Source organism: Pteropus medius, unplaced genomic scaffold (assembly GCF_902729225.1).
Source record: "Pteropus medius unplaced genomic scaffold, Ma_sr-lr_union100, whole genome shotgun sequence".
Lineage (NCBI taxonomy): Eukaryota > Metazoa > Chordata > Mammalia > Chiroptera > Pteropodidae > Pteropus > Pteropus medius.
In genome coordinates this window covers 1,187,483-1,214,257 of record NW_024348527.1, presented here as the reverse complement: position 1 = coordinate 1,214,257, position 26,775 = coordinate 1,187,483, and the positions used below count along the sequence as shown (strand labels likewise).

Sequence of the window (26,775 nt, the reverse complement as noted above, 5' to 3'; positions counted from 1 at the left end):
CATAACCACTAGTCTATTGCCCATGACCATGAGTCTCTATTTGTTTGTCCTGTTCATTTGTTGCTTTTAGGTTTATATCCCACATATAAGTGATATCATGTGATTTTCAACTTTTTCTGTCTGGCTTATTTTGCTTAGCATGCTTATCTTGAGGTCCATCCATGTTGTCACAAATGGCAGTATTTCATCTGTTCTTATGGCTGAAAAATATTCCATTGTATATCTGTACAATGGTCATTTACTTAAAAAAGTTCTTTATCCAATCATCTATTGTAGGGCACTTCAGTTCTTTGGTTGTTTCCATGTCCTGGCCACTGTGAATAGTGCTGCTATGAACATCGATGTGCAAATATCTTTTTGGAGATGGGTTTTTCAAGTCTTTGGGGTAAATACCCAGTAGAGGAATTGCTGGATCATATGGTAGGTCAATTCTTTGTTTTTTTTTTGAGGAGCCTCCATACTGTTTTCCATAGTGGCTGTACCAATTTGCAGTCCCACCAGCAGTGTATGTGGGTTACTTTTTTCTCCGCATCCTCTCCAGCACTTGTTATTACTTGTCCTGTTGATTATAGCTATTCTCACAGGTGTGATGGTATCTCACTGTGGTTTTGATTTGCATTTCTCTAATAGCTAGTGATGTTGAGCATCTTGTCATATATTTGTTGGCCATTTGCATGTCTTCTAGGGAGAAGTGTCTGTTCAGGTCCTCTGCCCATTTTTTGATTGGATCATTTGGTTTTTGTTGTTGTTGCTATTGAGTCATATGAGTTCTTTGTATATTTTGGATATTAGGCCCTTATCGGAGGCGTTGCTTGCAAAATATATTTTCCCATCTGGATAATTGTCTCTTTACCTTGTGGACAGTTTCTTTTGCTGAGCAGAAGCTTTTTAGTTCAATGTAGTCCCTTCATTTATTTTCACATTTACTTCCCTTGCTTTTGAGGTCAAATTAATAAAATCCTCTTTAAGTCCAATGTCGTTGGGTTTAGTTCCTGTGCTTTCCTCTATGGGTTTTATTGTTTCAGGTCTTATATTCAGGTCCTTAATCCATTTTGAGTTAATTTTGGTGTGTGGTGATAGACAACAGTCCAGTTCCACTCTTTTGCAGGTATCTTTCCTGTTTTCCCAGCACCATTTATTGAACAGACTTTCCTTTCTCCACTGTATGTTTTTGGCTTTTTTGTTGAAAATTATTTGCCCATATAAATATGGGTTTACTTCTAGACTCTGGATTCTGTTCCACTGGTTCGTGTGTCTGTTTTTCTGCCAATTCCATGCCATTTTGGTTATTGTTGCTTTGTAGTATATTTTGAAGTCAGGCAGAGTGATGTCTCCAGACTTGTTCTTTTTTCTCAGGATGGCTTTGGCAATTCAGGGTCTTTTGTGCTTCCATACAAATCTGATGATTTTTTGTTCTATGTCTTTAAAAAATTCCGACGGGATTTTGATGGGGATTGCATTAAATCTGTATAATGCTTTAGGTAATGAGTTCCTTTTAACTATGTTGATACCTCCAATCCAAGAACACAGAATATCTTTCCATTTATTTGTATATTCTTCGATTTCTTTTAATAGGCTCTTATAGTTTTGATTATGTAGGTCCTTCACATGTTTTGTTAGATTTATTCCTAAGTTTTTATTCTTTTTGTTGCAACTGCAAAAAGTCCTAGCAATTTCATCGAAGAAATCAGACCCACATAGAACCTATTAGGATCGATATAAGCAGTGAGAAAAGTAGTGTGCCAGCAAGGTGGGAGCTCAGGGACTCCTGGAGGAGTAAGTGCTTGGGCTGGGGCCTGAAGGATGGGCAGGTATTAGGCAATTGCAGAAGAGGAAGTCTGCCACATGGGGGAGATAGGGTGAACAAAGGCCCAGAGGAAGGGATGTTCAGAAAGGATGGGAAGACCTTTCAGACTCGAGGAGAGGGCTTTGTCTGGAGTCAGCAGGGGAAGGGGCTGGGGTGAGAAAGGTGGGCAAAAGGGGCATGTCTCCCTGCTATGGAGGCCCTTCCTTGGTGGGGAGACAAAAAAATGGGAATACTTACGCTTTTTCCTGACATTCCTGGGAAGCCTGAGATTCCAGGGTTCCCCTTCAGACCAGGTAAGCCCCGTAGTCCTATAGAGCCAGGGGGGCCTGGTCTCCCAATAAGCCCCTTGATTGTGCTGGGCAATCCAGGAGCTCCAGGCAAGCCTGGTAATCCAGGGCGGCCAGCTTCTCCTTTGTCACCTGGGAAAGAAGCCAATAGCTTTGAAAAACACTCTGGACAAGAGAAAATCTGCATCCCAATGCACAGGTGCCCCAGGTCACAGGCAAGCAAAGTGCAGGCTTGGGGATAGTTAGCTTGGAGTTTGGGGCGAGGTGGTTCCTTCAGTCTTATGGAGCTCCAGTCAAGACCACCTCAGCTCCAGCACTAGGAAAACTGCTCAGTGCCCATGCCCACCATCTGCCAGACTCATCCAAGAGTATAATAGCCTGTGGTTAGAAAACTCAGTTCCACAGTGGCAATGCAAACCAGCAGTCTCAAAGTCCAGGCACCCCTCAGACCCAGGGAAGGCAGCCTCTCTGGACCTTCTGCCACTACCCACACTGCCGCTCTGGGGTACCTTGTACTGTGGGTCCCTTTCTTAGGAAGGAAGTCAAGTTTGGTTGTAAAAACTTTCTTGGGCATTTTTCCTGCCCATTCATTGCCCCAGCACCTCTGAGTCCAGGAAATCCATTGGATCCAGCTGAGCCCCGAGAGCCTTTGTTTCCTTTGAACTGAAGGTTCAGCATTGGAGGTCTTAGACTGGGAATTCTGACTGGCCCCGGGTCACCTCTGTCTCCTGCAAGGATGGAAGGATGGAGACCATGAGATACATGTGAGAGGGAGCTTAAATACATGGTCAGGCATGGGCTGACTTTTCACAACAGCTTTTCGATGCACCACCCCCAGGTCCCCTTTCCGAAGCCTTCCAGCTTCCTCCTTACCCATTTCCCCAACTTTGCATTTATGTACATGTCCTCTCCTTCGTCAAGCCCAAACTCCATCACAACTTTAGATCTTACTCAAGACCTTCCTCAGTTGAGCAACCGGGAATGTATGACAAGGCCTCTAACATGCAATTGTAACTCAAGATATTTGGTCTTTTGGTTTAAAAGGACTTCACTCAGAAGCCTCAATCTTATTATCTAACACAGGGTTGGTACAAGCCACACAAATGACAAAATCGACAAACGAAATATACTTTGAGAAGCATAAATGGCAATTCCAGAATTCAATTCCCCAGCTCACCTTTTTCACCAGGGCTACCAGCCTGTCCAGATGGTCCTACTTTTCCAGTCAACCCAGGAATTCCCTTTAATCCGCTTGCACCAGGAATACCAGGGAGACCCGGCATCCCTAGAAAACCTGTCAGTCCAACAGACCCCTTTTCACCTGTTGAGAAAAAAAAAGAATTGCTATTATTATTCCTGTTTTACAAACAAGGAAATGGAAGCTCAGAGAAGTTAAGTAACTTACCCCAAATCACACAGCTACGAAGTTGCAGAGAAAGAATTCAAACCCAGGTTTCTCTAACTCCAAAGCCCAAGCTCTTAGTTATTATACAAAATACTATTTCCCTGAACAGAGTCATAACACTTAGCAACAAAAAGGAAAGAAGATGTGGGAACCTCTCTTATGATTTGTTAAGATAGAGCTCACGTGTGGCATAGGAAAAAAAAAAGCCTAGGGCTAGAAGACAGAAACATGAGCTCTAGTCTGGCACTGTTGCTAACCAGTTGTGTAACCTTGGACCAGTCACTTTCCCTGTATACAATGGAGATTCCTCCTACCTAACCTCTGGTGTCTAGCAGGACAATCTCAGTAAATGAGAGCTATCAGGCTCTGTGGTAGGGGTGCTGCAAATAAGTAAATCCAGTGTGGTTATTACTGTCTTAGGCTTTACTGGCCATGCATGCTATTCAGCCAAGTGTTCCACCCAGCAGGTGGTGAGGGTGACTGACCTTGGATGGGAGTCCTCCCTTAGCACTAGCCTTGTCCAACTATCTTGCCACAAAAAGCCCTGCCCGCATCCTTCACCATTCCCTTTTCTTAGGCAGAGGAGAGGAGTGAGGCTGGGCAACATGGATGCTCCTTTTTGGCACCCACTGGGGCCTCCCTGATCACTTCACTTACCCTTCATACCCGGCAGGCCCGGCAATCCAGTGGCCCCTGGCAAGCCTGAGTTTCCCAGGAAGCCAATTAACCCTAAAGATCCAGGAAGGCCTTTCAGCCCAGGCAGACCTTTCATTCCAGTTGATGCAGGAGGACCTGTCTTGCCTTCTGGGCCTTTCTTTCCAGGATGTCCTGAATCACACAGGAGAGAACACAGGACAGTTGTGAAGTGAGGCTCTGTTCAGATCTGGGCCACTGCCCATTCCCTAGGCTTCTGGTTGGTTGGCTTGTTGGGTTTTGTAAATGGCCCTTTAACAATGACCTATGCAGGCTGCTGACAGGCAGAGTTCTTAGTCGGTTAAAGTATTAGCACCTACCACCCCAAGTGCCACACCAATGGCTATTACTTCCAGCATGGCACAGTAGCTGACGGGGTGAACAAACACCTTCTAATTATAATTCGTTCTGCATTTATGAATGTTGTCCACACTTTAGCCTCTGAATGAAGCTCTCGGAAGCCAGGGTGGCAACTGGACTCTAGTTGCCTGGTATTTCCAGTCTGAATCATGCCTTGAAGGCTGTTTCCTGAGCCAATCGGTAAAGTAGAGGTTAAAGCTGAGCTATTGTTTCAGCTTCCCAGGGAGCCATGGATACAGGGCTGCCCTTTTAATCCCTCACCCAAGCAGTTAAGTCAGCCAGTTCCTAGGCATTAAGGTCGAAAGACCCCCTAGTGCCAAGTCCTGTAGAAATCCCCAAGGCTCATTTGGTCTTCTAGGTATTCAGAGACTTCTTTCATCATGCTTTAAATTCGTCAATGGGATTAACCTCCTGAGCCGCTGCCAAAGTAGATTGTTCAGGTACAAAGCAAGGAAATTTAAAAACAAACAAACAAACAAACAAACAAACAAACAAAAAACCAAACAAAAAAACCCTAAAGGATTAAATCAGTGACGACAGAGGTATTTGGAACCCTGAAGACCTAAATGAATGGCTGACTTGGCTTTCTATGGATTGAAAAGCATCAAGTAGCTGAAAGCCCCAGGATTCTAATGGGAGGCTGTGAGAGGGATTCCACAACAATGGAAAGAAATTCAATGGGGGCCAACCCCACAGCATGAGTTCAGGGACCCCTGGCCTTGCCAGGTTATAGTGTATAGTCAGATAGTTCCCTGAACAGCAAGCTGGTGGGGGGTTTAGTTTCTGAGCTTGTGTGCCATTTTCTCACCTGGACAGCCTAAGTGAAGACCCCAGAAACAAAGATGGACAAAGGTGATAAAAATGATATTAGCAGTTCTGTAAATAACTCAACTTCAGTCACATGGTCAGTAGTAAGGGGGGGTGACATAGTCACTGAGGCAAGGTAAGGAGGGTGGTACAAGAACAAGGCAAGCTGAGTTATAAATTAGTCCTGGGCATGTAAAGTATAACATATGGAATATAGTTAATAATATCATAGTAACTATATATGGTAACAGATGGTTACTAGACTTATTGTTGTGATCACTTTGTAAGGTATATAAATGTCTAATCACTAATTTGTGCACTTGAAACTAATATAATATTGTATGTCAACTATAATTAAAAACAAAATATAAAAAAATAAAATAGTTATAGCAAAAAAAAAAAAAAAGAAAGAAAAGGAAAAAGCAAACTGTAAACACTAGGCTGGAACCAGGCAGGGGTTGTCAGGCCCCACTGCCCAGCGAGAGACACTTGGGCCACTGGTCTTCAGAGGCATGCTTCCCTGAAAGGCAGGCCACTATGCTGCCACATACTGCTTGAGCTTGTCCAGAACCTAAAGTGGCTCCCCCACGACCCCAGTGAAGGCAATGGACATGGCTAGATCCCCCCCACAGCAAGACCAGTTTCTCTAACTGAGGAAGGCAGGAGGGAGGTTGAAGCACGAAAAAGGGGAGTGAGGCTGTGGGAAGGAATTTGTGGTAATATTTTGGAAGCGAAACTGCAGAAATCTGTTCTACTTGGCACTGCAGGGGTGACTTGAGATTTGAAACGAGAGGTTAGGAAAGTCTTTCTCAACTCTGGCCATGTCACACTGTTGCTATTGCCCCTCAGGCTGCCAGGGCCCAGGGCCTAGGGCCTAGCTTAAGTCTGGCAACTGAGGCTCCTTCTCCAGAGAACCTACCTGAAGTGCCTGGAAAGCCTGGTTTTCCTGGTAGCCCGGGTTTGCCCTTGATACCGAGTAAACCACCAGGCCCTGGGGCGCCTGGCTGTCCTGCATGGCCTGGTGTTCCAGGGCTGCCCCGCTCACCTTTGGGGCCTAGCAAGCCCAACTTCCCAGGCAAACCTAATGAAAAGAAGGGGCAGATGTTCACAGCCTGGATCAACAGCAGGGACTGGTTACCAAACCAAGTGCCAGCGAAAAGCTTGGCCCAGATACATCTCAGATGCCACTGTCTTCTCAGCTCCAGCCTTGCTGTTATTCCCAGCAGTTATTCAGAGGATTTGCAAGACATCTGACTATTGGTTATGGTTACTTCTGGAATTACTAAGACAAGAGAATAGACTCAGGTGATTTAAGAAAAAAGTTCTCTAATGACAGGGACTGAACAAAATTTTAACCCTCTAATTAATTCTTCTCCCTATATTCATGCAATTGTTCATGAAGTATACTGGTTATGGAAAAGCTTTCTGTAGATTGTTAAATAAGTGGGGTAAATAGAGTCACCTTTAGGTCCTGGAAAGCCAGAGTCTCCAGGCAATCCTCTGTCCCCTGGCAATCCCTGTAGGCCTCGCTCTCCTGGAACACCACTTTCAGCACCAAAGATGTCACCAGGTTCTCCCTTGGAACCTAGTAAACCTGGACTCCCAACGTTGCCAGGCAAGCCATCTTTTCCAGGGAGTCCAGGAAACCCAGGCAAGCCCATCTCCCCACGAGGTCCAGGAAATCCTAAATGGGAAAAATAAAAGGCCATGGAAGTTTAGAAGCCATAGGTCTGGGTAGAGACAATCTCTGAGACAGATTTTGTATGAAAATATGTATGAAAGCAAACATATTAATAATGTGTCACAAATCTAAAAAAGCCAACAAGCAAATCAAATCAAAACAAAACATCAAGTTCATAGATACAGAGAACAGATTGGTGGTTGCCAGAAGTGGGGGGTAGGGGATGAGGGAAATTGGTGTAGGGGGTTAAAAGGTACAAATTTCCAGTTGCAAAATAAATAAGTTGTGGGGATATAATGTACAGCATGGTGACTATAGTTAATAATAATGTATTGCATATTTGAAAGGTGCTGAGAATAAATATTAAAGGTTCTCATTATAAGAAAAAAAGATTCTGTAACTGTGTATGGTGATGAATGGTAACTAGACTTTTATGATGATCATTTAGCAATATATACAAATATTGAATCATGTTGTACACCTGAAACAAACATGTTATATGTCAATTGTATCTCAATAATGAAAAAGAAACATCTTTAAAATAATAATAATGCGTGTCACTTCTCTCGAAGATCAGGAGTCTGTGATCCTGGGAGGACTTGCCCAGAAGCAGGTACTGCACCATGTGACCTGGAGTTGGTTCTAGTTCAGAAAGGCCAGGCCTTGGGCAGAGCCCAGCAACCCACTCTTGTGGCTCCTACCATAGTCAAAGAGACAGGTTACACCGCGGACCTCCTGTCAAAGGCCCAGTCTCTACTGGAGTCATCCAATCTCTGCCAACATGTCTTCCTCTTCCTGGGAGGTGGAGGGAACTGAGGCACTGATAAACCCTGGGGCATGTGGCCCATGCTGAAGAGCAGAGCTGGTTCTCAAACTGAGTCACCTGGGGCAGGGGTACTTGGTAATATCTAGATTGCTGAGCCCACCCCACAGCTTCTGGTCAGTAAATATGCCAAGGGGGCAAGAATCTGCATTACTAACAAGTTCCCAGGTGATGCTGATGCTGCTGGCCCAGGTAACACAGTTCGAGAACCACTGGTGCAGTGTAGAAAAATGAAGCTCAGGTTGAAATGATAGGTTGTGAGCAAAGGGATGGAAATGAACAATTTCTCTCTCACTCATCTGAATCTCTTTCTCTGACCATTTAGGTGTTGATCCAGGAAACTGCCATAGGACTGGCAGCCAGACAATCCTAGAGTCTTAGCTCTGTCTCTAGTGACTTTGTGATCTCAAGCAAGTCACTTTCCATTTGCACCTCAGTTTCTTCATCTGAAAGTGAAAGGGTTGTACCAGCTGACCTCGAATGATCCTTATTGACCTGATATGCCATCATTCTGTAGCTCTAAGCTCTCTCTTGCCTGAGTATGACTTCAAAACCATTCTACCCACACAAGAGAGCAAACCTAACTTTCTACAATTGGTGGATGGCTACCACAATCAAACACATACTCACGCAAGAGGAGAAGCATGTGAGGAGGAGCTCCTTTCCTTACCTGGCAATTCAGGAAGGTGAACCAATCCTACACTTCCAGGCTCTCCTTTACTTCCATGTGATCCAGGCTGGCCTGGAGTCCCAGGGAGGCCATGGGCCCCTTTAGGGCCTGAAAACCCAAATGCGAGTAGTGAGGAGAAAGAAAAGTCAGTGTGGCTAGGTAGGATTTCTGATGTTCAGTCAAGAATCCTAGTCTCTTGGAGGGTATCTGTTTTTCTCACCTCCCCACACAGCCCTCTTCAGTAGCCATTCTATTACTTCAGTCCTCAAGACTGTCCTCTCAGGAGGAATGTGTACTCCCAAATGCTACTGGGCTATACTCTGCTTTCTTTGGCTCCTGGCCATCACAAGTGTGCTCAGTGGCTTTCTCTGGCCTTATTCCATACCTGGGAATCCAGGAGCTCCTGGGAATCCTGTTGGACCATACGACCCAGGAATAATACAAGGCAAGGTGATACCTGTAAATAGTAACAGGTAAGCATCTGGTAACCTCACTGGGTCAGGAATGATTCCCCCTAGCATGCTCCTTTACTCTCATTCCATCAAATGGAACAACTAATTTCTTTTTCCCACCCAGTAGCTTGGAGCCCATGAAGAAGAATCCCGACATCAGAAGCTCTTGGGAGTTACTCTTAGTGCAATTGCTTACAGATAAAAATGCCCATAGTGTCCAAGTGCCAGGATGTCACTTCCCAAGCCATCAGTGTTCAGTGCCAGGCAGTCATCTCTGCAGCAGATGCTACCTATAAAGGTTTTCCTAGCAGTGGCCTGTCTAGAAACAGCAGCATATGGCAATGGCCTACCCACCCTGCCCTCAGATGGAAACTCTTCCTAGGATGGGAGCTTGGGGTTAGTCCTAAGGGTCCATTATGCCCATATGACAAGATTGGAGGGTTTGAAGCCAAAACCACTCAAGTTCATATGTCTGACCTTTTCCGTGAATGAGGCTTTTCTCAAACCATCAGGTTCTTTTGATACGCCTCATTTGGGATCTACTGAAACCTATTGACCGGCCTTGGTCAGATATACTCATAGATTTGTACCAGGTAAACACTGTAGGCCACTCTCTTGCCCACAACAGACAGTGACCTTTCCCTCAGCTTTTCATTTGAAACTGTCAACTCTGCTACTTAAGGAAGAAGGGGTAGTCAATTTTAATATTCAATAAATTAAAATTGGCATGCATAGCCTTTTCCCTAGCAAATTCTTCCTTGCTCATTCATAATGCAAATAGAAAGAATCTATAAGATCACAGAGGGGAGGTTTAATAAAATATTGGTGAATAAATTGTATGATGGCTCCCTCAGGTGCCATTTACAAACAAATGCTATGCTAATTAAAATTAGTCTTGCTTATTCATTAAAACAATCCCCCAAAGTCTGCTTTAAGCCGCAGAGCCCACAGTTCTAATAAACTGCTATAGTTTTTGCCAGTACTTAAAATCAATCTCAAATTGCATTTCTTAAAAGATATGTATACCTATGATTCAGACTGCTTACTCAACCGGCTGGCATTCCTCCTCCAATCCCACTTCTATTTTCCAATATGAAGGCTTGATGGCATTTTTTTGGCCTACTTGTTCTAGTCCTAAATCAAAATTGAGAATTAAACAGTATAATGTATTGGCTGAGAGGTTAGGCTCTGAAGCCAGACAAACCTGAGTTTGTATCTTAGTTGTGCTACTAACTAGTTGTATAGGCAAAATACTTAACCTATCTGAGCCTCATGTAAATGGGAGCTACTTATCACATATAGTGTTTGTGAAGATTATATGAAATAATGCTAACAGCATTTAGTGCAGTGTCTGACACTCTGGTATGTGCTCAATGAATAATAGTATTTTTTTATTACCTTACTTAAGGAGAACTATTCAGAAGAGCTCCTGGAAGGCCAATCCTTGGTTTCTACCTCAGTCAGGTTAGTGACACTACTTTCCAGCCTGAGCAGCAACTCTCTGCCTTCTAGACCTTAGGCTCCTATAGTCATATTTCCATGGGTGGAGAGATGGTTATAGGCCTGACCGTCTTCCATAGGTGGCAACACCCATCTCCATCCTGCTAGACATTGAGGTGATGGAGCTATTTCTGAGGGTTATTTCCCTACTATGGAAATACACTCTAGGGGCTGGTACCTCAGGATGAGATTCTTTACTGGGAGAGGGCTGCTAATTCTGTGCTCAGCTCAGGTCTGAGTCCTGATGAACTGCTTCCCTAGATGGTATCATGAGAGGGACCCTGCAGAAGACTCTCCTGCTACAACTATTTCAATAGCCCATTGGCTCCAATGTGTCAAACATAGCAGTTTCATTGCTTTGTATCTTTAAAAAAACAAACTGGTAAAATACAAATATCTCCGGTCTAGCTCCAAACACAAAACCATCCATCTTCAATTTATCAGATCAGTTTCATAGATTCTTTTCACCTGTTACAGACAGATAAAAACAAAACCTTTAGAGAATAAGGATGAGGACAGGCATCTGAAAAATTCCAGGACATGAAAAATAATAATAAAAGGAAAGATGAGTAGAAACCAGAGGAAATTAAGGATATACTTCCTTTTGCCTCAGACCAGTCCTGTATTACCACACCATACTTGTTTATCAAATCAGAAGGTCAACATGATGAGAAGGTAATGACTTCGCATTGTACTGGTATCTGGCTCTTTTACTTTACACCCTTAAATTCAGAGCCTGCTCCCCAACAAAGCAGAAAGCAGCTGTACCCATGTTCTGTTTTATAAGTGTAACAGAATTCCCTCCACTAATGCCAAGATACATATTCAGAATAAGAAGCATGTCTGATTATCAAGATTCTAACATCTCTGTTTACTCTGAATCCAATGAATAAATATCAGATGTGCATGGATCCTTCCAGGTACCTCCCAAGGCTAGTTATAGCCCCTGTTAAGTTCATTAAATGAAGGTGCTTGCGACAGAGATCAGCCAAACCATCAACATGCATAGTGAAAGAAATCAGCCCCTCTCAGAGACTGCATGGCCACTTACTCCTCTGTACTCCCTCCCAGGAGTTATGTGCTAAGGAATCTCTGAAGCAGTGTCAGTGTTAGCCTTTGCACCCTAGCCTTAGGATCACCCCTCCTCAACCAGGCACTCCAGTGTGGTACTCAGGCCATTGTGAGTGTCTGAGATAAATGTGAACAAAAAGGAAGAGGAGGGGAGGTTGCCACCATTGGTATTTGAGAACCTCCTGACATGGCTAGCTCTCACTTTCCTCTGTATCTAAGTCTCTTTTTACCAACTTTCTCCTTATAGCATCAGTCACCTAGACCAATCAAGTAAAGAAGAAAATTTAACCAGAAAAGAAGTTCCCTAAGGCCCAAGGGATGTCTTTTCTGAAGCTCAAGTATGTCCATCAATCAAATTCCCTTTTTGGATTGAGTGGAAAGTGCTGACATCCATACAGGATCAAGGACAGAGTAGCTGCTTTAGTAATAACCAGAATGATGGGTTATTATGAGTATCTGGGTCAGAGCCTCTTTAGAAACAGCCCATTATCTGCCTGTCCCATGTTTGTAATAATTTACACTACTAGGTTGAAAGGCTTCTGATGACTACATTCCCTTTCCTGGCAAGACAACTGTCCTAGCCTGGGCCACCACTAGTTGGTGTGAGGAACAGCATCTTCATTTTTCATGGCAACAGTAACGACCACAATGCAAATGTCTGGGACTCACAAGTTATGTGTTTTTAAAATTGTGTGGAAAATAAGCTAGGTTTGAGGAATTATATTTGGTTGTCATATAAAGAAAATGAAAGCTAATGCTCTTAAATCAAAGTAATTTTTTGGAAAGTCTTAGTATCACAATAAGAACATTTTCTGCAGAAGGCATCTCCCAGGCTATAGCTTACTATATCATTATATTCCTAAGAACTTCCTAACAAAGGTTGACATAAAAATGGTCTCGTGGGCTTCTTTCCATCGACTGAGCCTGTTTTCAAGCAGTTGGAATGTTGAGAATATCCAGATTTGCGTGTGTGTAAGTTCATATGTACCATATTATTATAACTCAGTTTAAAACCTGGTTGCCTGCAAAATGGGTTGACCTAGAATGAAGACCCAGTTGGTGGAGGAGCAGTGGATTGATCATGAATAATGTCTCTGGAAACAGGGCTGAAGGCAAAACTATATCTGATGCCACGACTTCCAAAAGGTAGGATAATTTTGTTTGATACAATTTCTCACAGCTTTCATAGAAATTTATGAACTGAAAAATGACTTGGTTTTAAGAATATTAAATCATCAGTTTTTAATCTATACCATTTTCCTTGTTATACCAGTTCACAAAATTAGATTTTAAAATAAACAAAAATTTACAAGACCTTGTATCATCTTTTTTGGTAATTCTTCAAGGTGGCAAGGTGGAAAGAGGAGAAATAGATCTAAGAAATAGCCCTTTGGTTTTGGGAAGGCCTTTTCTTCTGCAAGTATATATTAGTCTCCTCTGGAACATTTCACTACACTAGAAAGATTGAGAAATGCTAAAAAAGTATTACTCACTTTCCCTAGAATCTAGAGGCTTATAAAGCAGTTTGAAAAAGTGAAAGCATTAATGAAAGTAAATATATAATTTAAGTGGCAATTACATACTATGGAAGTCAAGGGAAGGCTTAGTGGAAGAAGTAGAGCTTATATTGAACCCTGAAAGATGGCTAGGATAGAGATAAAAGAAAGGGAATTCCAAAAAAAGGCAACATGGGCAAAATGTTGGAAATTAAAAATGAACATATTGTGTTTGGGGACAGTGAAAAATACTTTTCTAAGTGTTGTTTTTTTTTTTCAAAATTATGATGAGCATGAGATAAGGTTAGGTTAGAAAGGAGTTTGGTCATTATCCTCTATTCAGTAGAGACCATTTGTGGTCTTGGACTAGGGGAATAACACAATGATATCAGTACATTACAGATATTGAATTGGCACCAGTGTTCATAGTAGAATTGAGTAGAGAAAGTCTGGAGGTAGGACATGAGAAACTGCTTAGTAATATGTTGTCATTGACTCACCTAACCATCCACCCATTTGTTCATCCATCCATCCACCTATCTGTCCAACTATCCATTTATTCCAATAAGCATATAGGTATTTGATAAGCTAGGCATGAGATAGGAGTTAATAGCAAGAAGAGGAAGGGAAGAATATAAGAAGCATTCAAAATGAAGAATAAAAAATCAATTTCAAGGTTTCAAGCTTCAGATGATTGTAAGAAGTGTGGAAACACAAAAGTTGTGGAAACATAGAAGTTGAGATAAAGAGCTGTTCTGGCTATGTGGTAGAAGGCAAATTATTAGCACAGCACTTTCACAATCTATAAGCAGGTCACTCATAATAACTCCTGAAATTCTAGTAGAAAAACTACGTACATAAATGGAAGAGATTTAAGGTATGAAATGGAGATTAGACTATATACAACTAAGCTCTCTGCTCAATCTGAGATCTCGTGAATTAAGGAAAAGTTCTTCCCTATTGATGATATCACCATACAATTTAGAGAACACCTTGTCCAATCTCCCACTCATTACTTTGATGGCACTCATCATTAATGGTCATCCAAATTCTGCTTGAAAATTTCCAGGGATTATGAGCTCATAACCTCCCAAGGCAGCTCTGTTACATTTTCAGACTGTAAATTAGGAAGTTTTTCATTAAGTAGAGCTGAAATCTATATTGTTCTCTGTAAGCATACCACAATACATCTATGATATTTTTTCCACATGAAAACCCTTAAGAGGATTGAAAGTAGTGATTATAACCAACCAAGTCTCTTCTTATGATACATTTCATGCATCTGGGACATACTTATACTCTATGAGGGGTCAGTTTTCTAAGTTCAAAGCCATCTGATTCCCTGACTTACCTGGAGGCCCAGGGAGGCCTTGATTCCCTGGCAATCCATGTATTCCTTGGTCTCCAGGAAGCCCACGAGGTCCAGGAGATCCTGGTAGCCCAATTCCTGGGAGGCCAGGTAGACCACTATGGCCTTTTTCACCAGGGATTCCAGGTAATCCTTTTTCACCTGGGAAGCCCTGTCCATCATCACCCTAGACAACACATGAGAAGAATGGAAGCCCAACTTAGAGATCTATGTGGAGAGCTTTCTGACTGTAGGAAAGAGGTGACCAGTGTGACCACTGCTTAGTTGTTGTTGTTTTTTGTTGTTGTTGTTGTTGTTAAAATTCTGTCATTCTAGTTTATCAATTAAGTCCTCTGAGTTTAGTTAGTGGGAATGAAGCTTGTCAACCCTGGGTGATCTGATAATGCAAAAAGTACTAGATCAGTGGGCATCACAGGAAGCAGCTGGATTATTTGCAAGGGAAAGCTACTGAGAATCTGAAGTATTTTAAGTGATTTGGTCCATTATTACTAGCATTTATCAAATGAGACAATGATCTATTCTGAGAAAAAGATTCCTATTTTACAGAAAGGAAAAACAGCAAAAAGTGTCAGTGGAAGAGGCAGGAAAAAATGTTCTGGACTCTCTGTTCTGTCCTGTCTAATAGTCCAGTGGCCATCAACAACCCCTACCACCCCCCCGCCCACACACACACAAAACTTTCCAAGTCACGTGTGAAGATTTATGGAGCAAATCACCCAAGAATGATCAACTTACCGGAAGACCTGGCAGACCTGGTAAACCTGGTATTCCATCCTTGCCTGGTGCTCCTGTATCACCAGGGAGACCCTGGGGGCCAGGATCACCCTGTTTCCCTGGCATCCCTAATCTTGTACTGAAAGTTGGTTCCCCTTTCTTTCCTTTGGGACCTGTAGGACCTTGAGGCCCAAATAAACCCTGAAAAAGAGACAAAAGGGAATGATAAGGAGACACAGACTTAATAGACTTCTGGCACCTAGCATAGGTCTAACATAAAGCAGGTCCCTGAGTATACTTCAGCACTACTATAGGCACTTGATTATGTCATCAACTTGAATTATAATTGCTCATTTATTTTCTTATTTTTTTTCTAAATTTTGAAATCTTTAACTATGGTAACCTTGCTTTAATTCCAATGTTTATCTTCAGGACCTAGCACAGTGTTAGGCAAATGTAAATAATTTTGTGAAAAGAAGGGAGGGATTAAAGGAGAAGGGAGGGAATATAGGTAGGTTAAAGCAGAAAGGGACATTAGAGATCATCTAGTCCTCTTTCTTCATATTATAAGCCAAAAACTTGAAGCTTTGTTTTATCCTCATCTTTCTTTTATGTTTTAGAAAAAGTGATTAGTGAAAAGTGAGGAGAACTGAAAAGCTCCCATTGTACCCTCAGGGCCAAAGTTTGCCCAGACTTACTAGAGCCCCTGGTGGGCCCGGTGGGCCCCCAAAGCCTGGATCTCCTCTGGTTCCTTTAAGGCCTGGCAGGCCTATGTGACCTGGTGGCCCAGGCAGGCCTGGATCCCCAGGTGGTCCATTGTTAGGGACACCACCATCACAAGCACAAAAACCTGAATCCCCTGGGAGAAAATAAAAGACAGTATTAAACAATGTCAGCCATCTTTCCAAAAAGAAGGAAGACATGACAGTGGTAATCTGTGACTTCAACAACTCCATGGAGGCAATCAAAAGGCACATGAACAGACTCAAATGAACTGTATTCACTCTCTATCAAATGACATCTGTGCTAGTAATTTGAATTCCATTAGTCTTGGATGGGGCCCAGACATCAGTGAGTCTAATGTACAGCCAGAGTTGAGAGCCACTGACCTATGCTAACCAGTTGACAGTCTGGAATCCAAGCCACTCAAAGGTTCTCTTCACCAAAATGTCATTTCCCCTGTCTTTTGTACACACAAACAAATGCAAAATAAACTGATGATGAAGATTTCAGCAAAGCACCTCTGAAGAGGCATCAAGGAGTCACTAGCACTATAGGCCAGCCATGTTTATGGAAAATGAGAATTTGGGCCAATATAGGTGACTCTGAGTTCCCCTATAATTCTGAAGGACCTCTTATTACTTTTAGAAAAGTGATAATTCCTGAAACTCTGAGAGAACAATCTGTTCTCCAAATTAGCATTTTTCAACTGTGATCTATGGACCTTCTGCATAAGTCATCAGCTTGCTGGGCCGCACCCTAGATCTAGTCAATCAGACTCTCAGGAGGCCAGACCCAAGAAATTAATTTTAGTAATCTTTTCTAGGTGATTCTCATGCATAATGAAGCTTGAGAATCACTATCCTAATTAGAGAAAACCTTCTGGCCCAATGGGAATGTAGAAGGGGAAGCATTAGAGTTGTCCCTCTTTTAGGAGAGAAAACGGTATCGAAAAGTAGATTATCTCTGTAGTGAGTCAGGAAAGGGCCAAGGTTAATACCCTTAGTCAAGACTTGAAAATTAATGTCCTTTCCCCAAAACAGTCTTCCTTGGATATGAATAGTAGAGATGAAGCTTTCAAAAACTTCTGAACTAGCTCAAATACTTACTGACATTTTATAATAGGCATTGAGAAAAGAGAGTAGTAAGTTAGGATCTCTCTGTTTGAGTTTGAGGAGAGCTGTGAATTGCTTGAGAGCAGAGGAGAGACTTCAGGTACTCGAAACCACTAGGCCATCCCCAAACCTCTCTTCAGCCAGTTGTTTCACATCTTCATCCAACCTGGCCTGGATTGCAACTATAATGAATTGATTCATTTGAGCTTTAGCATCTTCCCCTCAGAGTATGAAATGTAGGAATGATCTAAAGGCAACAAGCAGATGGAGAGAGCAGTGCAGCTGAAGACTGGCATAATCAATGGGTTCTTCAACATCAGTGGGGGCTGAAGTTGTTTCCCTGGAGCCAGTTGGCTTTTTCAAGTGCCAGGTATTGACCTGTTCAGAGCCCTTTTGTTCAGGCTGGAAGTAATGATAAGTGACTTCCACTCTTGGCTTTGCAAACTGGGAGGGGGCTGCATAATGTGCTAGTTAACACCTTGGGCTGCTGGCATAGCTTCTGCAGGTGGAGGAGGTAGGAAGAGTAGCCTGTGAGCCCCTTTGTTCTGTGTGACCTCAATCGCCAACCTCACTCTTAGTGACCCAAATATAGCACTTCTAATAATCTTCTAATCGAATCCCCAGTCAAGATCCAAGATTGCTTCCATTCAGATTCCTAAGGCTATTGGTTTGCTCATTCCCTGGAAAACCTTCTCCAGGGAGTCCGGGGAATAAAGTCACCTTTAACTCCTTTGAGACCTTGGTTTCCTTTTGGACCTCGTTCTCCTCGGAGACCAAGGAACCCTGGCTCTGTGTTCTTTAGGGTTCCAGTCTCAAATGCCAGACCTTCGGAAAAAAAAGAAACAAAAAATTGCCACCTTACTTGAGCCTGAGCTCATTTGACTCAGTATAGCAGCTCGTTCACCAAGGTGTGGGCTCTTAAGGTTCAACAACCAGGGCAGAGACCCCCCACATGCAAAAAATCCAAGACAGGGACCTGAGGTCTGCAGCAAGTCCATCTTCTGTTGGCTCTATTTACTCTACTACTATTTACAGAATGTCTACCATGTTCTAGGCAGTGGACCAGACTACTGGGGATACAGGAATGACCAAGGCAGCTTCAGTAACTCGCAGTCCCAATGTCTATCCTAGAGAGTCCTCTTAGGACAAAAGAGGAAATAGATGCAAACTGCAGTGGTCATGGGATTTAGGTTACAAAGAAACATGCTGGGCATATTTCCAGCCTTTCTCTTTGAATCTAGAATCTCACACTCAGATAGAAGATCTATGGAGAAGAAGCCCTGTGGAGGCTTTTAGCAGCCACCTTGAGGATCCAGGCTTGGCTTCCCATTTCTTGGGCTCTCAGCCTACCCCTGAGGACCAGGGAAAGATTGGAAGAGTCAATGCTTCATCTTCAGGAGCTGTAAGACCAGAGGCCTAGAGGTTAACAGCGAAGGATGGAATGAAATGAGTACAAAAATTAGAAGGCATTAGGTACTGTTTGGTCATCAAGATGGCCCTAGCTTGCTTGTTCTGTCATGAATGCTCTAACTGCTGTGGTTTCTAACCTGTAGAAGCAGGGCTCTGATTCGGAGAGGATGGGGCCTTCATCATTGCCTCTCTGCAGTTATCATGTGTCCTGGATTAGCTGTTTCACTTATAAAATGCTTCCTCCCTCAAAAGTCATGACTGTTCTACAGTCTGGATCACACCTGAGTCTCAAGACCAAAGAGAGAAATGAGCAACTTACCAGGTGGGCCTGGCAGGCCTGGTAAACCTGGCAAACCATCTTTGCCAGGAAAGCCAGCTTCCCCAATTGTGGTGCGGCCTGGGTTTCCTTTGTCTCCTTTCAAGCCTGGATATCCTTGGGGCCCTAGGGCACCTGGCGCACCTGGAAAGATAAGCCCCCACAAAAATGCTGAGTATATCACCCTACTTACTCTTCAGGGGTATTATATTCAGTGGCATACACTGGAAACTAACTCCAAGGGAAGAATTTGTATGAGAGTTAAACGGGTCCTTAGGAATCATTTAGCCTAACCTCTTGGTAAATTAAGGCCCAAAGACACAATAAAACATGGTTAGGGGTGTGGAGATTCTTAGTGGCAAACTGGGTCTATAGCCTCACTTCTTGATGTTTTCCACTTTGGTGCTGAGATCAGCTGTACCTCTTCCAAGTGACTGCTTTAAAAGCACAGGTATCCTTACGGAGAGGCCCATCTTCAAGGAATTTAGAAATTAGTGCCTTTAAAAGTAATATCTGAGGATTTATATTTGGGACATAACTGCCCCTCAGACTCAGGCATGCTCTTTCTATTTTTACTACTATAGAATGACATATATGTATGCCCCTCCAATGACTGTTTTTTAGGGTACCATCCATAGGATCCTGAGACCATATAGTGCCTGAGTGAGGATCTGGGTTCAAATTTTTTTCTGGGCTTTTGTTAGTCCCTTCTTGCAAGCATCGACTGGGAAGGCATATCTTCCAAAGTGTGATAGGGCTCTGGCAGTCCAACCCAGGCCCCATTGGATGCTGCAAACCTCAATGACAGTCTTGGATTGCCTTTTTAGCTATGATACATTATTGAGGCCAAAGGAAAGATGACCACTGAAGTCCTCTTCTCATATATATTAGTCTTGGGCTGCCAGTGGAGAGCTATTGACTATAGTCAAACTTTCCTTTGACTTTGGACAGGTACGCACAAGACCAGAGGTATAGAAGGGGGATGCTGGATACAGAGTGGAAAGAGGACTTATCAGTACAGGAAGTGTGTTAGTTTCTTTTACCCGGTAAAGCTGGTAAGCCAGGGATGCCAGAAGAGCCAGAAGGGCCCTGGATACCTTCATCACCTTTAGGTCCTGGGAGGCCTGGCATACCGGGGTCTCCAGGATAACCTGATATTGCAATGGAAAAAAAAAATCAGTAATGCCACAAATTGCCTAAGAAGGCATTTGCCACAAAATGCCTAAGAAGAGCTTCAAAGAGATATCTTCAGTAAGAAGTGCCTTTCTTGCCCTTCATAGATCTCCCAGATGATAATGGTCTCATATGATAGTGGGCTTACTTGCGCTCAGGTTCCACTAGAGTTCAGAACTGGTCTAGCCAGGGCTTGCTTTCTATGGTAAGATCTGGTTAGCACTAAGAAGTTTCTTCTACTACTAGTAGTAACCTTCTGTAATATCTCAACTGTCTACCACTTGGGTTAAGGTGTTGAAATCTACTTCTACACATAGATTTCCTGGGAGTGGAACATAGGAAGCCACTGTCAGTCATTAATACCTCAGTTTCAATGAGTTTACCAGACTGGGCATGCGCCTGAGAGGATGAGAGGAGAGGGATAAGTTCAGAGACTCAGGTGGAAGAGGCACCATAGTAGAAACCTTTGGTAAAGCAAGAAGTCGCTGGAGACAGTGGGCATACGGATCTTTGAAGAAGGCAAAGGGAAGAGGTGGGCACACACAGTAACTAGAATAAGGAGAGGTGAAGACAAACTTTCAAAGCATCATACTCTTGACAGCTGTTAAACACTTGCTCCCCTAGCCAAAGATACTTTTCCACTTCCAATGAAATTGTCAAGCTAAAGCATGCATGGGATCATGTAGATGAGACCCAGAATAGCCAATAGTATCAGGTTGAAGTCAGCCTAGCTGGGAGGATATCAATCTTTCCCTAAGTATCACTAGAAGAACCATTTTTTAGCAAATCCAGGCCCAGGCCAACCCAAATCCTAATCTTGGTAGACCCAACACAAAAATGGAGTGCAGGACTTGGCTTCTTTCCCCAAGGTATTGGAATTAACTTTATTCCTAAAGTTCGGGACCCACGAGGGGCCCTTGGGAGTGTTGGGTTTAGCAGCAAGCCAGTGACTAACAAAATGTTCTTTTAACAATTACAAGGGATACAGAATTTAACTCCGTGTCTTTTTTTCTCCACTCAAATCAATTAAAAATTTCACCTGAGATCACAGCACCATCTCTATCGATGAAAACATCTGGACCTGGCAAACCAATGTCACCTTTTTCACCCTGCAAGGATTAAATGCATTAAATGTAAATATTTCTGTGACCTCATCACCCAAGATCTATGTGTCCTCAAAGCCATTCCCTAGGAAAATGAAAGGTTCTTTCTTCTGTAACCCCTGATTTCCAGGGCAAACTAGTTTACAGGTTAATTTCAAAGTCTTATCTATTTAAGATGGTGACACAAGGCAGGCCAGAGGCCTGACACTCAATTGCAAACCTGTCAAGGACAAGAGAGCCCAATTTTATTTTGGAACCCAACTCCAGGACCATCTACTTCTGGGCCTGGGAAACATATCACAGAAATAGACAACATGGCTGCACCCGAGAGAGCAGAGTTTCAACTCTTTTTCCACTCTAAGCAGGCCTGGGGTCTCTGCTACTGTTACTGTCTTTGTTAGTGGATGATGCCATGCAAAGGAAGTCAAGGGAGTCCTAATTATCCCCAAAGAGGCACTCAGGTACCAGAATCAGATTCAGTGGTATATCCAGGGTGGGGTGGAGGTAGTTATCTGCTCCAGGTGTAGGCAATAAAGAGATGCAATGTCTTTGAAAATTAAAGAACAAAAATAAAACTGAAAAGTTGGCAATTCTGAGTAATGTCAATAATAAAATATTTCTCTCCTTTTAGAGATGGATTTGCTCCTATAGTCCACCCTTTTAGTCCATCACTGATAAAGTAGTACCTAAGAAATATTCATCAGCTCAGTTTGTTCAAAGTAGGATGCATGAATTTCATGTGAAAAGAGTGACATTTAAAATGTCAAAATATTTCTTAAAAAACGCTTTGTCTCATATATGGCATTCACTGTATCTGAATATTTGTATCCTCTCTCAAAAAAAAAAATCCATGTTGAAAATCTAATGCCCAAGTCGATGATATTAGGAGATAGAATCTTTGGGAGGTGACTGGGTAATGAAGGCAGAGCCCCCACGATTGGGATTAGCACCCTAATAAATGAGGCTTGAGAGAGCTAGCTCACCCCTTCAACCATGTGAGAACACAGTGAGAAGTAGATAGTTTGCAAGCTGGAAGAAGGCCTTTACCAGAACCAAAGCATATTGGCATCCTGATCTCAGACTTCTAGTCTCCAGAACTGTGAGCAATAAATTTCTGTTGTTTATAAGCCACCCAGTCTGTGATATTTTGTTATAGTAGCCCAAATGGACTAAATAGCATTTATGGCAATTCTTCACTTTTCCACCTACCTGATCCCAGATTTTCACTTCCCAACAACATTACCTTAATTCCTGGCAGTCCATTAAGCCCGGGGAAACCTGAGGACCCCTTCTTGCCCTGTGACAAAATAAAATAATATTTATAACTAAGTTTAATATCTAAGAGCATAAGAGGGGCTGGTCTTTGGGTTAGGCCAAGTGAAATGGCACAGGGATCTTGGCTGTAAAATGTTCCAGAAGGCGATATGGCACGCTAGGTAGCCAATTGGCATGGAGGTACAAGGGCCACAAGGCTAGAGATGAATACAAGCAGGCTGGCCTTGCTAGGCACTGATAACATGTTAAAGAAGTATGGCTGCCTCATGGCATGACATGGCATGGAACTTAACACTGGATACTCATTTTTTTTTGAGTGCAAATAAAAGAAAAGAGTGGCTGAGATTATACCAATAAAAAGAAGGTGGGCAATTTGCATTATAAGCAGTGTCCTCCTTTGGATTAATGGCCATTTTAAGTAAAATGATGGGATCTTTTGATTCAGATTTTGTTCACCAAGGATTTAATGATATTAACCAAAATACCTGACTCCCTGGAGGGCCTTGGACTCCATCTAAACCCATGAGACCCTGTAAAGAGAATAGAGGCACCTTAGAAAGATTAATAACCCACACTAGAAAAAGCCACTAGACTTACATAACAAAGCTATTCAACTGAGTTCAGGATTTAGCAGCTCCTAAAATAAGGTAAGATAATGTTCCTAGACCTGGCTTAATGACTTCTTTCTAAACACTAATCCACCATCAGGCTGAATAGCCACACAGAGCATTTTTAAAGAGCTAAATAAATGGAAACATTTTAAGTACTAGGTGGAAATAGGAAGAAAGGCTGGGTGGTATTATCATTAGTCTGCATTAGTTCCAGGTAGTGAGATTTTTAAATACATTGTGGGAGAGCTGCTTGTCTCTCACCTCAAATGCATTCTTTGTTGGCAATTATGTGTTTTCAAGATAAGGGAGTAGGGAAAAGTAGAGAAAGAAGTAGCAGGGTGATGGATGAACATTGATGAATACTCAAAAGACTCTTTAACAAGTTTCATGAACAAGCTGAAAACACAATTCTCTAAAATGTTAGTTCTTTAAGGCTAAGGCTGGCCAATTGCTTACAGCCTAAGACCCAAATGCCCGAATCTAGGGATCAGAGAAGCTAACAGTTTTCCACTTTAGCTGAGATTATTGGAAACTGCTCACTCCAATCATTACAATGTTCTAGAACTTCCCAGGCTTGTTTCTGTGTCATAAAGATTGCACTTGGCCCTCTTCTTCCATTCCTGCACCCCTCCTCACCCTTGTCCACATTCCTTTGGGATAGAATAGAATGAAAGCAAGACAATACTCACATAATTCTTTAGCCCAGAAGATAATTATACATGAGGACAAGGAGAGTAAATAGGTTGAGGAGTCACCTAGTATAGAGTATATCATTCCTTATTCAAAAGAGCTGCTAAATCAAAGGAATGGGGCAAAGTGGAAAAAAAGTAGTTTTAAGGACCTGCCAGAAGGTTGAATAAACAAGAGAAGCTGAAGTGGCCATCAAGTTACATAACATAATGATGCAAACAGGAAATAAAATGGACCAGGTGACTTAACGGACCCAGGCAAGCTACATTCCAGGATCGTACCCTAGGTCCTGGTAAACCAGGGATTCCTTTTTCTCCCTTTTCTCCAGCAGTTCCAAATCCCTAAAAAAAAAAAGAAAAGAAAAGAAAAGAAACTATAGTTATAACATTTATTTCTTCATAGATCTCCGGGCTCCATCCAAAGCAAGTAGGTAATTTCAAACCAGCTCCGTTGTCCCACTGGGGAGGCTTACCATGCTGAGTCTCTTGTCACTGCCCAAGAAGCACAGAGGGCTTAAATATAATTTGGACCATTCATTCAAAGTTCTCTTTTGGTTCCAGAAGTAATATATTCTCTCCAAAACACTATTACATGTATTCATAGCAACATGAACTAACTGCATAGAAATGATGAAATATCTGACCTCATTGATTTTGCAGATGGAGAGACTAACACTCAGAAGGTATAGGTATGTTGTATGGGTTGTATGTTGTATGGGTCAATGAGACAGCCAGGTCTTTGAGCTTCCATTCCAGGGCCATTTCCATGAGAACAGGCTGCCTTCCACCATCTAGGAGCTTGGTTCTTTGACCCACAAATGGAGAATTGTGTTAATCCTTGGGGATCAGTACTAGAGGGAAGAGCTTTTGCCCTTTAGAGACATGATGACTGCCTTAGCCTTCTCAGTGAGAAGGAGTCTTTTTATCTCAGTATGGTCTAGAACCCTGCAGGCCCTAGGAGCACTCTAAAGGAGGCTGTGACATGGTCTACAACTCCTCTTGCTTTGCTCACAGGAGTTAAGGGCTTTCAGCCATGGACCTGACTTTGGGATTCTCTACGAAGAAGCAAAAATACAAAAAGCAAAGTGAGAAGGAGCTTCCTTTCCTCTGGGTCCAAGGCAAGCATATTCTGGGGCCCTGAGATACAGAAGAGTTTATTATCTAAGTGGATAGTCTTTCACGGCCAACTGAATTGAGACCATTTTGTTGTTATTGTTTAAAAATTGGACTTTCTGGAACATAGACTTTGGCAAACAACATTTAGGTCTATTGTGAGAGTAAAAGAAGCAGTGAAGCTTTCTTAGATGTAAGCTTGTGATAGATGCTAAATGTTGTGGCACATTACCTGATGTCCTCTTGATGTGACCTGGCTCAACCTGTTGTGAAGGCACTGCTCCAATACAGGTTTTCTTTCTTTCTTTTTTTTTACAATGTAGTTTTTCTTCCTCTTACATACTCAGAGTATTCCCATGGGTACTGAAAACTGGCTGAATAGCTCTTAGCTTTCTATACCTAAGTTTTTGTTTTCTTTTGTTTTTTTTTTTCCTTTTGTTTGTTTGTTTTTTTTATGTTGGTTGTTTTGTTTTGTTGTCTTTTTATTGGGAGAGAGTGTGTATTCATGAAGGGTCTGATTCAAAGCAAGCTTTGGTTTCTATTTGCCTTTCTCTAAGTTTATAGTTCTGTGTCAAATAGCTGAGACTTCATGCTGAATAAGATTTCTATTTAACAGGTCTGTGGGTCACATTGAATGCAAGTTTATTTAAAATCTTACTTCTGCATCTCAAATAGGAAACCAAGGCACGATGCCACCTGGAAGAATGTGTCTATTGGCCTCTAAAGTGAAATACTTCATGCAGCCTTGCCTGGCCTTTCCATTGGAAGTTCTGGCAGCCCACGCTCCCCAAAACTCTTAAAGCACTAAGATGGGCTATATATGAAAGTTTGTAAGCAGAAGGTCTATATCACACTCACTTCTGTCTCCTCCAAGGCACATTACCGCAGGCTGAACACATACAAGGTAGTCCAATACATACTTGTTGACTTAAGTGGAATAATGACCCAGAGAACAAAAGTGTTGCAAAGGGTCAAGGAAAGAATGTCTAGAATTGTCTCGTGCCCCCCACCTATCTTGCCATGGTTGTAAAGGCAAGAGGTCCTTGTCCTCCTTCAGAAAGCAAAATGAGCCTTTGGACTCTTGGTTTCTGAAAGAGAGAGGTGAGAGAGGAGAGAGAGAGAAAAAGAGAGGAGTGGAGGGAGAGAGAGAGAGAGAGAGAGAGAGGAGAGAGAGAGAGAGAGAGAGAGAGAGGAGAGAGAGAGAGAGAGAGAGACTGAACTGTGCTGCCAAGAATCGAAAAACAAATACATAAAAAGTTGAAAAGGAAAAAAATAAAGTAATTTTTGACTGTGGATTAAAGCTAATAAAAAATAGATGACTTGGCAAGATATTGGGCTGTAGGCTCAGCTTATCTCCCAGTACATGACTTTGCTGAACAAACTATTCTAGCAAGATGTCCTGGAACCTGGCCCTGTCACAGCCAGTCCTCGTCATGAGTTGTCCTGTGCCCACTGTTCCCACACTCCTTCTCACCTGTGGCCAGAAGAGCCTCATTAAAGTACTAGCTTGGTTGTTTATAGGCCTTGTCTCCAAGGCCCTGGTCTCCTGGTATTTTTGGTTCAAGGATATTAGTGGCTCTGCAAAAATTCAATTTCAGTCACCTGGCCAGGAGTAAGGGGGATGACATAGTCACTGAGGCAAGGTAAGGAGGGTGGTACAAGAAAAAGGCAAGCTGAGTTATAAATTAGTCCTGGGCATGTAAAGTATAACATATGGAATATAGTTAATAATATCATAGTAACTATGTATGGTAACAGATGGTTACTAGACTTATTGTTGTGATCACTTTGTAAGGTATATAAATGTCTAATCACTAATTTGTGCACTTGAAACTAATATAATATTGTATGTCAACTATAATTAAAAACAAAATATAAAAAAATAAAATAGTTATAGCAAAAAAAAAAAAAAAGAAAGAAAAGGAAAAAGCAAACTGTAAACACTAGGCTGGAACCAGGCAGGGGTTGTCAGGCCCCACTGCCCAGCGAGAGACACTTGGGCCACTGGTCTTCAGAGGCATGCTTCCCTGAAAGGCAGGCCACTATGCTGCCACATACTGCTTGAGCTTGTCCAGAACCTAAAGTGGCTCCCCCACGACCCCAGTGAAGGCAATG

The 26,775-nt window shown here is 42.4% G+C and overlaps 1 protein-coding gene across 1 annotated transcript in view; it reads right to left on the bottom strand.

The window, feature by feature from the left end:
* The window catches only part of COL4A6 (collagen type IV alpha 6 chain), a 303,300-nt gene that overhangs the window by 17,721 nt on the left and 258,804 nt on the right, over positions 1-26,775 (bottom strand). The window contains exons 14-31 of the mRNA XM_039879752.1: positions 23,830-23,889; positions 22,733-22,777; positions 22,216-22,269; positions 20,909-20,978; positions 19,740-19,847; positions 18,700-18,840; positions 17,691-17,795; positions 15,834-15,994; positions 15,157-15,336; positions 14,404-14,587; positions 8,919-8,990; positions 8,534-8,641; positions 6,822-7,043; positions 6,279-6,440; positions 4,157-4,327; positions 3,272-3,415; positions 2,697-2,822; positions 2,045-2,226 (exon numbers count right to left, since the gene is read on the bottom strand). Coding sequence (XP_039735686.1) covers positions 2,045-2,226; positions 2,697-2,822; positions 3,272-3,415; positions 4,157-4,327; positions 6,279-6,440; positions 6,822-7,043; positions 8,534-8,641; positions 8,919-8,990; positions 14,404-14,587; positions 15,157-15,336; positions 15,834-15,994; positions 17,691-17,795; positions 18,700-18,840; positions 19,740-19,847; positions 20,909-20,978; positions 22,216-22,269; positions 22,733-22,777; positions 23,830-23,889 — 2,295 coding nt within the window. The remainder of the gene's footprint in view (positions 1-2,044; positions 2,227-2,696; positions 2,823-3,271; positions 3,416-4,156; positions 4,328-6,278; positions 6,441-6,821; positions 7,044-8,533; positions 8,642-8,918; positions 8,991-14,403; positions 14,588-15,156; positions 15,337-15,833; positions 15,995-17,690; positions 17,796-18,699; positions 18,841-19,739; positions 19,848-20,908; positions 20,979-22,215; positions 22,270-22,732; positions 22,778-23,829; positions 23,890-26,775) is intronic.